The sequence below is a fragment of the Rhinichthys klamathensis genome, unplaced genomic scaffold, assembly GCF_029890125.1.
Source record: "Rhinichthys klamathensis goyatoka isolate OS25496 unplaced genomic scaffold, OSU_Roscu_1.1 h1tg000116l_1, whole genome shotgun sequence".
NCBI lineage: Eukaryota > Metazoa > Chordata > Actinopteri > Cypriniformes > Leuciscidae > Rhinichthys > Rhinichthys klamathensis.
The window spans coordinates 91,941-107,500 of record NW_026606653.1 but is presented as its reverse complement, the minus strand read 5'-3'; the positions used below and the strand labels follow the sequence as shown (position 1 = coordinate 107,500).

At 44.2% G+C, this 15,560-nt stretch overlaps 1 protein-coding gene across 1 annotated transcript in view; it reads right to left on the bottom strand.

Annotated features, from left to right (window-relative positions):
- LOC130088308 (uncharacterized) overlaps positions 1-4,179 on the bottom strand; it is a 17,965-nt gene extending 13,786 nt beyond the window's left edge. Inside the window, exons 1-6 of the mRNA XM_056255026.1 lie at positions 3,984-4,179; positions 3,505-3,617; positions 3,268-3,374; positions 2,966-3,136; positions 2,608-2,813; positions 1,785-1,885 (exon numbers count right to left, since the gene is read on the bottom strand). Coding sequence (XP_056111001.1) covers positions 1,785-1,885; positions 2,608-2,813; positions 2,966-3,136; positions 3,268-3,374; positions 3,505-3,617; positions 3,984-4,150 — 865 coding nt within the window. The 5' untranslated portion in view covers positions 4,151-4,179. The remainder of the gene's footprint in view (positions 1-1,784; positions 1,886-2,607; positions 2,814-2,965; positions 3,137-3,267; positions 3,375-3,504; positions 3,618-3,983) is intronic.
- Between the last annotated feature and the right edge of the window lie 11,381 nt (positions 4,180-15,560).

Below are 15,560 nucleotides of genomic sequence, written 5' to 3'. Positions count from 1 at the left end.
CACTAACCAGACCCTAAACCTACCCATCACACACACACATACACACACACACACACACACACACTAAACATACCCATCACACAAAACTTTCTGCATTTTTACATTTTCAATAAGAATCAGTCTGATTTATAAGATGTTTTTCTCATGGGGACCAAAAAAGGACAAAATGGCATTTTGACACTCACTCACTCTCTCTCACTCACTCTCACACACACACACACACACACACACACACACACACACACACACACACACACGCACACACACACACACACACACCAGAGGTGGGTAGAGTATCCAAAAACTGTACTCAAGTAAAAGTACAAGTACTTATAGAAATATTTACTCAAAGTAAAAGTAAAAGTAATAATCTTAAAAGTTACTTGAGTAAGAGTAAAAAAGTATCCAATGAAAAAACTACTCAAGTAGTTAGTTACTAGTTACTTTGGATCACATAGGCCTATATATATATATATATAACATGACATTATTTAGATATTTTTTTATTTTAATGACTAAAATTATCATAATTAGATGAGCTATCTTTGCAACAAAAACAGAAGAGACAAACATTATTTCTGTATATCTGTATATTATATCTATAGCCCGAAAACCATTGCCTGTCCTTTGGTTTGTATAATAGTATAATAACTTATACAACTACATTTGGATTATTAGACAATGTCGGAATAAAGTGACTCTATGGAGTTTTGCATTCATATGTAAAGGGGTGGGAACCATTGACACAGATTAGAAAGTGTAAAAACTCTGCACATGTGCCCGCAGTCATGTCATGCCAAACACAACCAACGATCAAATGCACGGATCTTCTTCTGTCTGTTCTCCAAAATGTATTTAAATGTAGGCTATATTTGTGAAAGCATCTTTAAACTGGTTAACTGTGTCTAATAAGGCAGGCAAAGGCATTCGTTTTCAAGTCGAGTTCGCACGTCACTGCGCAATACACACATTGTGTGTGTACACACATTCATAAACTGGACGATAGCTTATTTAATGTATAAATTAATGTATATGTCCAAGAAAAGGGTAATGTCATACTTTGTAGTAGTGCTATATGGCGTAATAATCTGTTTGGTTGTAAAATGTATTAACGTTACCTGAATGAAATGAAATCGAATGTATCGTCGTGTGGAATAATTCATTCACAGACAGCTTACGAAGTAACATACGAAGATGTTCAACTAATAAAGATCTTCATCGCTGGCAAAAAAATATGATGCATTTGCAGATTTACTTTCTAGACTGTATGTAGACTACCGCCACTTCATACGTTCTTGATGTAATCTTGATGTTGATGTAATCTTCCTGTTACGACTCCGAGATGATTCAGTGCGTGCAGGAAACTGAACAGATCATTCAAACTGATTCGCGAACCGATTTAGACAGATCTGCCCAACTTGTTTGATGAAGTCTTTGAACAGAATCGACTCAAAAGAGTGATTCATTTGTGAATTGAGCATCGCTCATGCCCAGAAAAAAGAGAGAGCGCGCGCTTAGAATAAACTACGCTTTTAACAACATATTGCATTAAAATAAAGTAACGAGAGGAACGTCGCCCAACGTAACGAAGTAAAAGTACCGTTTTTTCATTAGAAATGTACTCGAGTTAAAGTAAAAGTACCCACAATTAAATCTACTCTTAAAAGTTAAAAATTTCCAAAAAAATACTCAAGTAAATGTAACGAAGTAAATGTACTTCGTTACTACCCACCTCTGACACACACACACACACACACACACACACACACACACACACACAGTACCTTGGCTGGGCTGATGGGACAGATAGTCACGTGTGAAACGGTAGACATCCGTACTCTGAATCAGTGTGAGGCTGCTGAAAACTTCATCACAGCCTTTCAAGCTACAAACAGAAATACAGGAATGAATGGGTGAAATACAAATGTTTTTTTGCTAGACGTCAAGGAAGGTTCCAAGGCTTTGTTGTGTTCCAGGTTCAGGTTCAACGTTGATTATAATAATAAATGTAATTTGAGCTGCAAATCAGCATATTAGAATGATTTCTGGAGGGTCAGGTAATGGACCTTTGCCAATCACAGAAATAAATTACAATTTAATAGATATTTAAAAACAAAAGCGTTCTTTTCAAATTTGAATATTTCTCAATATTTTTGATCGAATAATTGCAGCCTTGGTGAGCGTAAGAGACTCGTTTAAAAACACTCTGAACCTACATTTGAGCAGTGGCGTATCTCTGCAAATAGCCCAGAACAGACAGTGGAGACACGCTCTCTTTTTAAACAAGCATTACTACATACTAACCTGAACTTTATCAGATATTATGCTCATATCATAATTAAAAATGAATTAATAACATTAATGTTTCTAGTTAATTAACTTCTTTAAACAAACGAGTGTCTTGTAACTTGAGGAACACAGTGAAGACTCTATGCTTACTGTTTATTTCTATGCATTGTGTGGGTTTTAGGAAGCAAATGAATGATTTTCACAAAAGGACGGCTCTAGATCTGGCAGACCAGGGTCAGGGCCATTACACGGATGACTGAACCAACCCAGGTTCAAAGCTTGACTAAGGACTCAATGTTTCACAGGTAGAGAGCTCACATTTCTCTGTAAGAATCACAGCTGATGGTCTTAGGGATGACAGAAAGACTATCTGGACCGATCCCAGGGAGGAACAGGTGCAAGTAAGTCTGGAACCACAGAGCAAATGTCTGCGGGTTGAAGGTTTCAAATCTGGTCACCAGGTTCATCAAGGTCATGTTCAGAATGACGCTGCTCACAGCAGTGTTGATGCTGGATACGTTTCTCTGAAAACAAAGCACAATGCTGACACTTCCACAAATACTCTTGAATTGCACTGCACTGGGCACTGAGTACATCTGAATCAACATTTATTTAGCCAAAACAACACACACACACACATTATATGAATATGCAAGTCAATAAAAATGATTCACACCTGTGCAGAAGAGCTGATGAATTTGTTAAAGAAATCATCCAACTGGTTCTGGTCTGGAGAGTTTACAACAGATCCAAACACTTCTCTCACGGCAGACTCATCCTCCAACAGACCTGGCGTCAAGATTCGCTCTACCTTCTGTTCATCAGTGAGAGAGCCATACACTGCTTCCTGCAACGTAAACATAAACAAATGGTTACTTCTATTAGGAAATGAAACTTGGATTTCAGACCATCACTGCACAAAGAACTTGTCAGCAAGGAAAGTTTGAAATCTAGTTTGAACAGAGTTTTGAGTTTTACCTTAGAGATGTTGAATTCTGCCAAGTCAGAATAAGGCACATAGGTGAAGAACTGACCAAGGTTCAAATCCAGCCAGTCAGTATCATTTTTGATGTCCTGTTTGCAGGCTGCAGAATGTAGACAGTAAAATTATGATAACAGTTCATCTAAGTGTTGACATTAATGTACGATATATTAATTCAAGCAGCACTTTTATTCAAAGCTACTTAAAAACCTGTATGATACAAACGGACACACCTGGCTGATTGATCTGGTTCACAGACTGCTTAAGGTAGAGCAATAGACTTGCAGCAATTTCCTCTCTTCTTTTGGCTGGCATTTGTGAATAAGCTGTACTAAGTCCTTCAACACTGTGAACAACATGAGATTCACTGACATCCTGATTCTCACAATATCTCTTTAATGAATGTTTACTTAAATATCATTAAAAAAAGATAAAACCTATAGCAGCCCATTTACACAGCTAAATCAAAAGAAAAACCTCCTCAACAAACAAACTCAAAAATAATTCAAAATAAGTGTGGCGAGCAGGACGAGGCCGAGGGCCGTGAGAGACCGGTGCGTCGCTCAGGAGTCGCTCATCAGTAATCACGCCAACGGCCTCGCGCGTAGACCAATAGAGAAAACAAAACCAAATTGTGTAGCAAAAGAACACATAAAAGATGTTTAAGTATTGAAAGTGCCAGATTTTAAAAAAGCTTTATCGAATATCTCACATCACATGGTAGTTAGTGCAGCTGATGTTAGCTGTGACTGTAACCAGCATTTCCGCGGTGAAACTGGGAAGGATAGGGATGAGCTTCACAGTGAACCACGTAACCCAGACAGAGGCCTCAAATTCCTGGATCTTCGATCTGATGATTATGAAGGTTCGGTTCATCATCACGTCTCTCACAGCAGGGATGATATCGGGACTCTGCAAAAACACAAACCCAGGATTGTAAACGGCACTGTAAGAGAGTACCGTACTTTGGGCTATTCTCCACGGCATCAATGCGATCTCTGTCAGACACTTTGACTTATTGACTTGCCTCAGGAGCTGCGCTCAGTACCGTCAGAAACTCCTCCACGTTCTCGAAACCGTCGCCTTCCTCCAGTCGGTCGAACACAGCGCTGATCTGGTTGGTGTTGTTCAGCACTCCAGAGCTCAGTGTGAGTTTAGCTACTTGGGTAGGGGTCAGCAGTTCCAATGATTCAAACTAAAGCACATCAGACACAGATTAAGCAGTTCATTAAAAAAAAAAAAAAAAAAAAAAAACTTTTTTAAATAAATGACAGTTCACACGAGCTACTGGAGCAAGCCAAAAAAAGTTACTCACACTGGAGAAATTTCCATTCAGGGACTTCAAATCCTCCAAGTCAGCGTAGCTGGAGAAATTGCCAATGTTCTTCTCAAGCCAGTCAGCACTGCTCGTAGTTTTGGAAAGACAGGCAGGATCTGGATTGAACACAGAGCATTGGGGGAATTCATCAGAGCACCACTGAATTGTGAGAAAGCTGAAATAACTGTGACAAGCTGAGACGTTGACGGACGCTTAGGGAACTACAGCGCGAGAGATGACAACTCAAGGCAGTGATGGCACTAAAAAGTACCTTTTAGGTCGTCTCTCGACAAGAAGCGTTGGACGAATTGAGTGAAGACAGCTCGTTTCTGCTCCTCCGCCATGAGGGATGCCTGACGACCGAGAGCCTGCACCCTGAATCAGGAAAGATCAGCGAACGTCACGGATTGCCAGACTTTACTCCGCTAAACACCACTTGAGGATTTCCACAGCACTGAGAGCATACTTACACAACTTGGTAGGTGTCGCAACTGAAGTTCTTGGAGCTAAGGCAGGACAGAAAGTCCATAGAGACTGCTGACAAAAATGGTCTCAGCCTGTCCTGGAACCAGGCGGCAACGAAGCTGGCATCCGTCAGCTGTGCAGCGCTGAAGTTGTTGACTTTCACCTCTCCAATGGCATCGAGAACATGGGACTGAGGCTGACCGTTGGGTAGGGTCTGTAAAAATAATGGGGCATGTCAATTCAGAGCTCTGAGGCAGCACTTCATTTTCTGTTCCATAAAAAGCAGAGGTGTCGCCTACCTTGTTGGAGAACTTTGACAGAGCATCCTCCAGAACTCCTGCCACTTTCTGGAAGAAAAGCTTCCACGTCTCTGTGCTGACGCTCGTGCCGCCTGGCGCCTTGCAAGTCAGCAGCGTCAAGATGTCATCAGAGGACAGAGATGATGCAACCTTGAAAGAGGTGGACAGATTTAGGCAGTCAGAGACACAGGACACTTTGCAAAGGCAAGCACTCGGGTGCAGAGCTCATGGAGGACTTACCGAAGAGCAGGCATAATCAGAGATGCTGAAGCCGCACAGCCCAGCCGAGAAATTTGCAGACGAACTCTGAGCCTCAACTTGACCACTGCAAGGCACAAAAGCACGATTCCCATTTACAACACTTTCTGAAGCCTACCTCTGCTTTCAGTAGATACCAAACCAATACTCACCGGTTAACATCTTGACACAGCCTGTTTTCTGTAAAGGAAGAACAAAAAATAAAAGATCAGATGGAGAACTTTCACATCCTATCTTATGAGTTTATTGCAAAATGACTCAATACGATCAATCGCAAACTGCCGTTGTGTGTTCTGACTTACCATCTACTAATGTTTCATTGCACTATTGCGAGAGAAGATGAAGCAGAAAGAAAAGAGAAAACAATTATGAACAGCTTCTCTTGGGCTTTAAATCAACTCATAAGCCATCTTAAACAATGAAGTACTTACGAAACCGACGGGGCGAGGAGGCGTACAGTCTGAAGAGAAGCCAAGAAAAAAGAGATTTCGGTCAATAGGAGGCCACTGGCATATGGCTTACATACACATGCATTTTGTCAGAATTCTTTTGTTTTACTCTGGTCATGCCATACCTTCTGCTTGTGACTGTAGAAGTTGGTCTACACTGGACTTGAGCTCCACTTTAAGTCCAGGTGGGAGAACTGCCAAAGCCGTCTCCAGGCCTTTCAATCTAAACAAAACATACAAAATGCAGATCTTCAGTGCTTGTTTCTACAGACTGCATACAAACTTAAAACCAAAGGTGCCAGGTTTCTCACATTGCACTGTAAGAGTCACATGTGAGGTTGGTGGGGATCACCACCAGAACTGAAGGACGGAAGCTGGCCAGCAGGACCACGAGATTGATTTGAAACCACAGCTCGTAGTCACTCGTTTGGAAGAGGGGGAATTTGGGAGCCAGAGCAGTCAAAGTCAGGTTCAGCATTGTGTCTCGGACATCCACGTTTCTGATGTAGGTTACGTTTTCCTGGAGGAGGGAGGGAAACAGAGCCTTCTTGTTCAAGAGCATCACAATCGTGGTCTAGGCCAATTAGGATAATCAGGTTCATCAAAAAAAAAAAAAAAACTCACCTCCTTGCTGACTTCAACAAATTTTTCAAAGAATTTCTCAAGCTGATTCTCATCTGGGGATTTTAGGATGCTGCTCAACACCTCCTTCACCACGGTCACATTTTCAAGAGCACCGGTGGACGGATCCAACAGCAGCTCGGCTTTCTGATCAGGTGACAGGGTTTCCAGAGCTGCCATCTAAGGTGAACAAAACACCAAGGAAATAGCAGGAATGATTGTCAGCGCTCTGCTTTCTACCCAACACTAAGCACTAGTACAAGTGCCAATCAAAGGCTCTACTAAAGCTGTATGACAACAGAAACATAAGAGAAGGTAGGTATTTTACCCCGCTGACGTTCAACTCCTTAAGGTCCGAGTAATTGGCCAATGTGGTGAATGGGCCCAAGTTGGCATTAAGCCAATCAGCATCGCTGGTAATGTTCTGTCTGCAACCTGTTTTTAAAGATAGGGGTGGAGGAAGATCAGTCTGAATCCCTGCACTGTTATGAAGTTGACACACACACAGCTGTCAGCTGGGGGGGGGGAAACCCCACTGCAACGCACTCTATTCTGGCAATAGAGGGATGCCGCAAAAGCATGCTCTGGAAAGGCCTACCTGGAAGGCTAAATTGGGTGGCAAATTTCTTCAGGTGCTCCACCAGAACTTTGGTTATCTCCTGCGTCCTGATGAATGTCATTTCGTGGAACACAGATCCCAGTCCTTCAACGCTGCAACAGAAAGCCAAAGAGGGTCATTATGTGGATGTATTGGTACAGATCTACAAACTTCCTGTCTCCAAATTCAGGCACTCACATCACATGGTAGTTGGTGCAGTTGATGTTAGCTGTGACTGTAACCAGCATTTCCGCGGTGAAACTGGGAAGGATAGGGATGAGCTTCACAGTGAACCACGTAACCCAGACAGAGGCCTCAAATTCCTGGATCTTCGATCTGATGATTATGAAGGTTCGGTTCATCATCACGTCTCTCACAGCAGGGATGATATCGGGACTCTGCAAAAACACAAACCCAGGATTGTAAACGGCACTGTAAGAGAGTACCGTACTTTGGGCTATTCTCCACGGCATCAATGCGATCTCTGTCAGACACTTTGACTTATTGACTTGCCTCAGGAGCTGCGCTCAGTACCGTCAGAAACTCCTCCACGTTCTCGAAACCGTCGCCTTCCTCCAGTCGGTCGAACACAGCGCTGATCTGGTTGGTGTTGTTCAGTACTCCAGAGCTCAGTGTGAGTTTAGCTACTTGGGTAGGGGTCAGCAGTTCCAATGATTCAAACTAAAGCACATCATGGACACAGATTAAGCAGTTCATAAAAAAAAAAAAAAAAAAAAAACTTTTTTAAATAAATGACAGTTCACACGAGCTACTGGAGCAAGCCAAAAATAGTTACTCACACTGGAGAAATTTCCATTCAGGGACTTCAAATCCTCCAAGTCAGCGTAGCTGGAGAAATTGCCAATGTTCTTCTCAAGCCAGTCAGCACTGCTCGTAGTTTTGGAAAGACAGGCAGGATCTGGATTGAACACAGAGCATTGGGGGAATTCATCAGAGCACCACTGAATTGTGAGAAAGCTGAAATAACTGTGACAAGCTGAGACGTTGACGGACGCTTAGGGAACTACAGCGCGAGAGATGACAACTCAAGGCAGTGATGGCACTAAAAAGTACCTTTTAGGTCGTCTCTCGACAAGAAGCGTTGGACGAATTGAGTGAAGACGGCTCGTTTCTGCTCCTCCGCCATGAGGGATGCCTGACGACCGAGAGCCTGCACCCTGAATCAGGAAAGATCAGCGAACGTCACGGATTGCCAGACTTTACTCCGCTAAACACCACTTGAGGATTTCCACAGCACTGAGCATACTTACACAACTTGGTAGGTGTCGCAACTGAAGTTCTTGGAGCTAAGGCAGGACAGAAAGTCCCTAGAGACTGCTGACAAAAATGGTCTCAGCCTGTCCTGGAACCAGGCGGCAACGAAGCTGGCATCCGTCAGCTGTGCAGCGCTGAAGTTGTTGACTTTCACCTCTCCAATGGCATCGAGAACATGGGACTGAGGCTGACCGTTGGGTAGGGTCTGTAAAAATAATGGGGCATGTCAATTCAGAGCTCTGAGGCAGCACTTCATTTTCTGTTCCATAAAAAGCAGAGGTGTCGCCTACCTTGTTGGAGAACTTTGACAGAGCATCCTCCAGAACTCCTGCCACTTTCTGGAAGAAAAGCTTCCACGTCTCTGTGCTGACGCTCGTGCCGCCTGGCGCCTTGCAAGTCAGCAGCGTCAAGATGTCATCAGAGGACAGAGATGATGCAACCTTGAAAGAGGTGGACAGATTTAGGCAGTCAGAGACACAGGACACTTTGCAAAGGCAAGCACTTGGGTGCAGAGCTCATGGAGGACTTACCGAAGAGCAGGCATAATCAGAGATGTTGAAGCCACACAGCCCAGCCGAGAAATTTGCAGACGAACTCTGAGCCTCAACTTGACCACTGCAAGGCACAAAAGCACGATTCCCATTTACAACACTTTCTGAAGCCTACCTCTGCTTTCAGTAGATACCAAACCAATACTCACCGGTTAACATCTTGACACAGCCTGTTTTCTGTAAAGGAAGACCAAAAAATAAAAGATCAGATGGAGAACTTTCACATGCTATCTTATGAGTTTATTGCAAAATGACTCAATTCGATCAATCGCAAACTGCAGTTGTGTGTTCTGACTTACCATCTACTAATGTTTCATTGCACTATTGCGAGAGAAGATGAAGCAGAAAGAAAAGAGAAAACAATTATGAACAGCTTCTCCCCTGGCTTTAACTCAACTCATAAGCCATCTTAAACAATGAAGTACTTACGAAACCGACGGGGCGAGGAGGCGTACAGTCTGAAGAGAAGCCAAGAAAAAAGAGATTTCGGTCAATAGGAGGCCACTGGCATATGGCTTACATACACATGCATTTTGTCAGAATTCTTTTGTTTTATTCTGGTCATGTCATACCTTCTGCTTGTGACTGTAGAAGTTGGACTACACTGGACTTGAGCTCCACTTTAAGTTCAGATGGGAGAACTGCCAAAGCCGTCTCCAGGCCTTTCAATCTAAACAAAACATACAAAATGCAGATCTTCAGTGCTTGTTTCTACAGACTGCATACAAACTTAAAACCAAAGGTGCCAGGTTTCTCACATTGCACTGTAAGAGTCACATGTGAGGTTGGTGGGGATCACCACCAGAACTGAAGGACGGAAGCTGGCCAGCAGGACCACGAGATTGATTTGAAACCACAGCTCGTAGTCACTCGTTTGGAAGAGGGGGAATTTGGGAGCCAGAGCAGTCAAAGTCAGGTTCAGCATTGTGTCTCGGACATCCACGTTTCTGATGTAGGTTACGTTTTCCTGGAGGAGGGAGGGAAACAGAGCCTTCTTGTTCAAGAGCATCACAATCGTGGTCTAGGCCAATTAGGATAATCAGGTTCATCAAAAAAAAAAAAAAAAAAAAAAAAAAACTCACCTCCTTGCTGACTTCAACAAATTTTTCAAAGAATTTCTCAAGCTGATTCTCATCTGGGGATTTTAGGATGCTGCTCAACACCTCCTTCACCACGGTCACATTTTCAAGAGCACCGGTGGACGGATCCAACAGCAGCTCGGCTTTCTGATCAGGTGACAGGGTTTCCAGAGCTGCCATCTAAGGTGAACAAAACACCAAGGAAATAGCAGGAATGATTGTCAGCGCTCTGCTTTCTACCCAACACTAAGCACTAGTACAAGTGCCAATCAAAGGCTCTACTAAAGCTGTATGACAACAGAAACATAAGAGAAGGTAGGTATTTTACCCCGCTGACGTTCAACTCCTTAAGGTCCGAGTAATTGGCCAATGTGGTGAATGGGCCCAAGTTGGCATTAAGCCAATCAGCATCGCTGGTAATGTTCTGTCTGCAACCTGTTTTTAAAGATAGGGGTGGAGGAAGATCAGTCTGAATCCCTGCACTGTTATGAAGTTGACACACACACAACTACGGTGAGCTGTCAGCTGGGGGGAAAAAAACCCCACTGCAACGCACTCTATTCTGGCAATAGAGGGATGCCGCAAAAGCATGCTCTGGAAAGGCCTACCTGGAAGGCTAAATTGGGTGGCAAATTTCTTCAGGTGCTCCACCAGAACTTTGGTTATCTCCTGCGTCCTGATGAATGTCATTTCGTGGAACACAGATCCCAGTCCTTTAACGCTGCAACAGAAAGCCAAAGAGGGTCATTATGTGGATGTATTGGTACAGATCTACAAACTTCCTGTCTCCAAATTCAGGCACTCACATCACATGGTAGTTGGTGCAGTTGATGTTAGCTGTGACTGTAACCAGCATTTCCGCGGTGAAACTGGGAAGGATAGGGATGAGCTTCACAGTGAACCACGTAACCCAGACAGAGGCCTCAAATTCCTGGATCTTCGATCTGATGATTATGAAGGTTCGGTTCATCATCACGTCTCTCACAGCAGGGATGATATCGGGACTCTGCAAAAACACAAACCCAGGATTGTAAACGGCACTGTAAGAGAGTACCGTACTTTGGGCTATTCTCCACGGCATCAATGCGATCTCTGTCAGACACTTTGACTTATTGACTTGCCTCAGGAGCTGCGCTCAGTACCGTCAGAAACTCCTCCACGTTCTCGAAACCGTCGCCTTCCTCCAGTCGGTCGAACACAGCGCTGATCTGGTTGGTGTTGTTCAGTACTCCAGAGCTCAGTGTGAGTTTAGCTACTTGGGTAGGGGTCAGCAGTTCCAATGATTCAAACTAAAGCACATCATGGACACAGATTAAGCAGTTCATAAAAAAATAAAATAAAATAAAAAACACTTTTTTAAATAAATGACAGTTCACACGAGCTACTGGAGCAAGCCAAAAATAGTTACTCACACTGGAGAAATTTCCATTCAGGGACTTCAAATCCTCCAAGTCAGCGTAGCTGGAGAAATTGCCAATGTTCTTCTCAAGCCAGTCAGCACTGCTCGTAGTTTTGGAAAGACAGGCAGGATCTGGATTGAACACAGAGCATTGGGGGAATTCATCAGAGCACCACTGAATTGTGAGAAAGCTGAAATAACTGTGACAAGCTGAGACGTTGACGGACGCTTAGGGAACTACAGCGCGAGAGATGACAACTCAAGGCAGTGATGGCACTAAAAAGTACCTTTTAGGTCGTCTCTCGACAAGAAGCGTTGGACGAATTGAGTGAAGACGGCTCGTTTCTGCTCCTCCGCCATGAGGGATGCCTGACGACCGAGAGCCTGCACCCTGAATCAGGAAAGATCAGCGAACGTCACGGATTGCCAGACTTTACTCCGCTAAACACCACTTGAGGATTTCCACAGCACTGAGCATACTTACACAACTTGGTAGGTGTCGCAACTGAAGTTCTTGGAGCTAAGGCAGGACAGAAAGTCCCTAGAGACTGCTGACAAAAATGGTCTCAGCCTGTCCTGGAACCAGGCGGCAACGAAGCTGGCATCCGTCAGCTGTGCAGCGCTGAAGTTGTTGACTTTCACCTCTCCAATGGCATCGAGAACATGGGACTGAGGCTGACCGTTGGGTAGGGTCTGTAAAAATAATGGGGCATGTCAATTCAGAGCTCTGAGGCAGCACTTCATTTTCTGTTCCATAAAAAGCAGAGGTGTCGCCTACCTTGTTGGAGAACTTTGACAGAGCATCCTCCAGAACTCCTGCCACTTTCTGGAAGAAAAGCTTCCACGTCTCTGTGCTGACGCTCGTGCCGCCTGGCGCCTTGCAAGTCAGCAGCGTCAAGATGTCATCAGAGGACAGAGATGATGCAACCTTGAAAGAGGTGGACAGATTTAGGCAGTCAGAGACACAGGACACTTTGCAAAGGCAAGCACGTGGGTGCAGAGCTCATGGAGGACTTACCGAAGAGCAGGCATAATCAGAGATGTTGAAGCCACACAGCCCAGCCGAGAAATTTGCAGACGAACTCTGAGCCTCAACTTGACCACTGCAAGGCACAAAAGCACGATTCCCATTTACAACACTTTCTGAAGCCTACCTCTGCTTTCAGTAGATACCAAACCAATACTCACCGGTTAACATCTTGACACAGCCTGTTTTCTGTAAAGGAAGACCAAAAAATAAAAGATCAGATGGAGAACTTTCACATGCTATCTTATGAGTTTATTGCAAAATGACTCAATTCGATCAATCGCAAACTGCAGTTGTGTGTTCTGACTTACCATCTACTAATGTTTCATTGCACTATTGCGAGAGAAGATGAAGCAGAAAGAAAAGAGAAAACAATTATGAACAGCTTCTCCCCTGGCTTTAACTCAACTCATAAGCCATCTTAAACAATGAAGTACTTACGAAACCGACGGGGCGAGGAGGCGTACAGTCTGAAGAGAAGCCAAGAAAAAAGAGATTTCGGTCAATAGGAGGCCACTGGCATATGGCTTACATACACATGCATTTTGTCAGAATTCTTTTGTTTTATTCTGGTCATGCCATACCTTCTGCTTGTGACTGTAGAAGTTGGACTACACTGGACTTGAGCTCCACTTTAAGTTCAGATGGGAGAACTGCCAAAGCCGTCTCCAGGCCTTTCAATCTAAACAAAACATACAAAATGCAGATCTTCAGTGCTTGTTTCTACAGACTGCATACAAACTTAAAACCAAAGGTGCCAGGTTTCTCACATTGCACTGTAAGAGTCACATGTGAGGTTGGTGGGGATCACCACCAGAACTGAAGGACGGAAGCTGGCCAGCAGGACCACGAGATTGATTTGAAACCACAGCTCGTAGTCACTCGTTTGGAAGAGGGGGAATTTGGGAGCCAGAGCAGTCAAAGTCAGGTTCAGCATTGTGTCTCGGACATCCACGTTTCTGATGTAGGTTACGTTTTCCTGGAGGAGGGAGGGAAACAGAGCCTTCTTGTTCAAGAGCATCACAATCGTGGTCTAGGCCAATTAGGATAATCAGGTTCATCAAAAAAAAAAAAAAAAAAAAAAAAAAAAACTCACCTCCTTGCTGACTTCAACAAATTTTTCAAAGAATTTCTCAAGCTGATTCTCATCTGGGGATTTTAGGATGCTGCTCAACACCTCCTTCACCACGGTCACATTTTCAAGAGCACCGGTGGACGGATCCAACAGCAGCTCGGCTTTCTGATCAGGTGACAGGGTTTCCAGAGCTGCCATCTAAGGTGAACAAAACACCAAGGAAATAGCAGGAATGATTGTCAGCGCTCTGCTTTCTACCCAACACTAAGCACTAGTACAAGTGCCAATCAAAGGCTCTACTAAAGCTGTATGACAACAGAAACATAAGAGAAGGTAGGTATTTTACCCCGCTGACGTTCAACTCCTTAAGGTCCGAGTAATTGGCCAATGTGGTGAATGGGCCCAAGTTGGCATTAAGCCAATCAGCATCGCTGGTAATGTTCTGTCTGCAACCTGTTTTTAAAGATAGGGGTGGAGGAAGATCAGTCTGAATCCCTGCACTGTTATGAAGTTGACACACACACAACTACGGTGAGCTGTCAGCTGGGGGGAAAAAAACCCCACTGCAACGCACTCTATTCTGGCAATAGAGGGATGCCGCAAAAGCATGCTCTGGAAAGGCCTACCTGGAAGGCTAAATTGGGTGGCAAATTTCTTCAGGTGCTCCACCAGAACTTTGGTTATCTCCTGCGTCCTGATGAATGTCATTTCGTGGAACACAGATCCCAGTCCTTCAACGCTGCAACAGAAAGCCAAAGAGGGTCATTATGTGGATGTATTGGTACAGATCTACAAACTTCCTGTCTCCAAATTCAGGCACTCACATCACATGGTAGTTGGTGCAGCTGATGTTAGCTGTGACTGTAACCAGCATTTCCGCGGTGAAACTGGGAAGGATAGGGATGAGCTTCACAGTGAACCACGTAACCCAGACAGAGGCCTCAAATTCCTGGATCTTCGATCTGATGATTATGAAGGTTCGGTTCATCATCACGTCTCTCACAGCAGGGATGATATCGGGACTCTGCAAAAACACAAACCCAGGATTGTAAACGGCACTGTAAGAGAGTACCGTACTTTGGGCTATTCTCCACGGCATCAATGCGATCTCTGTCAGACACTTTGACTTATTGACTTGCCTCAGGAGCTGCGCTCAGTACCGTCAGAAACTCCTCCACGTTCTCGAAACCGTCGCCTTCCTCCAGTCGGTCGAACACAGCGCTGATCTGGTTGGTGTTGTTCAGTACTCCAGAGCTCAGTGTGAGTTTAGCTACTTGGGTAGGGGTCAGCAGTTCCAATGATTCAAACTAAAGCACATCATGGACACAGATTAAGCAGTTCATAAAAAAATAAAATAAAATAAAAAACACTTTTTTAAATAAATGACAGTTCACACGAGCTACTGGAGCAAGCCAAAAATAGTTACTCACACTGGAGAAATTTCCATTCAGGGACTTCAAATCCTCCAAGTCAGCGTAGCTGGAGAAATTGCCAATGTTCTTCTCAAGCCAGTCAGCACTGCTCGTAGTTTTGGAAAGACAGGCAGGATCTGGATTGAACACAGAGCATTGGGGGAATTCATCAGAGCACCACTGAATTGTGAGAAAGCTGAAATAACTGTGACAAGCTGAGACGTTGACGGACGCTTAGGGAACTACAGCGCGAGAGATGACAACTCAAGGCAGTGATGGCACTAAAAAGTACCTTTTAGGTCGTCTCTCGACAAGAAGCGTTGGACGAATTGAGTGAAGACGGCTCGTTTCTGCTCCTCCGCCATGAGGGATGCCTGACGACCGAGAGCCTGCACCCTGAATCAGGAAAGATCAGCGAACGTCACGGATTGCCAGACTTTACTCCGCTAAACACCACTTGAGG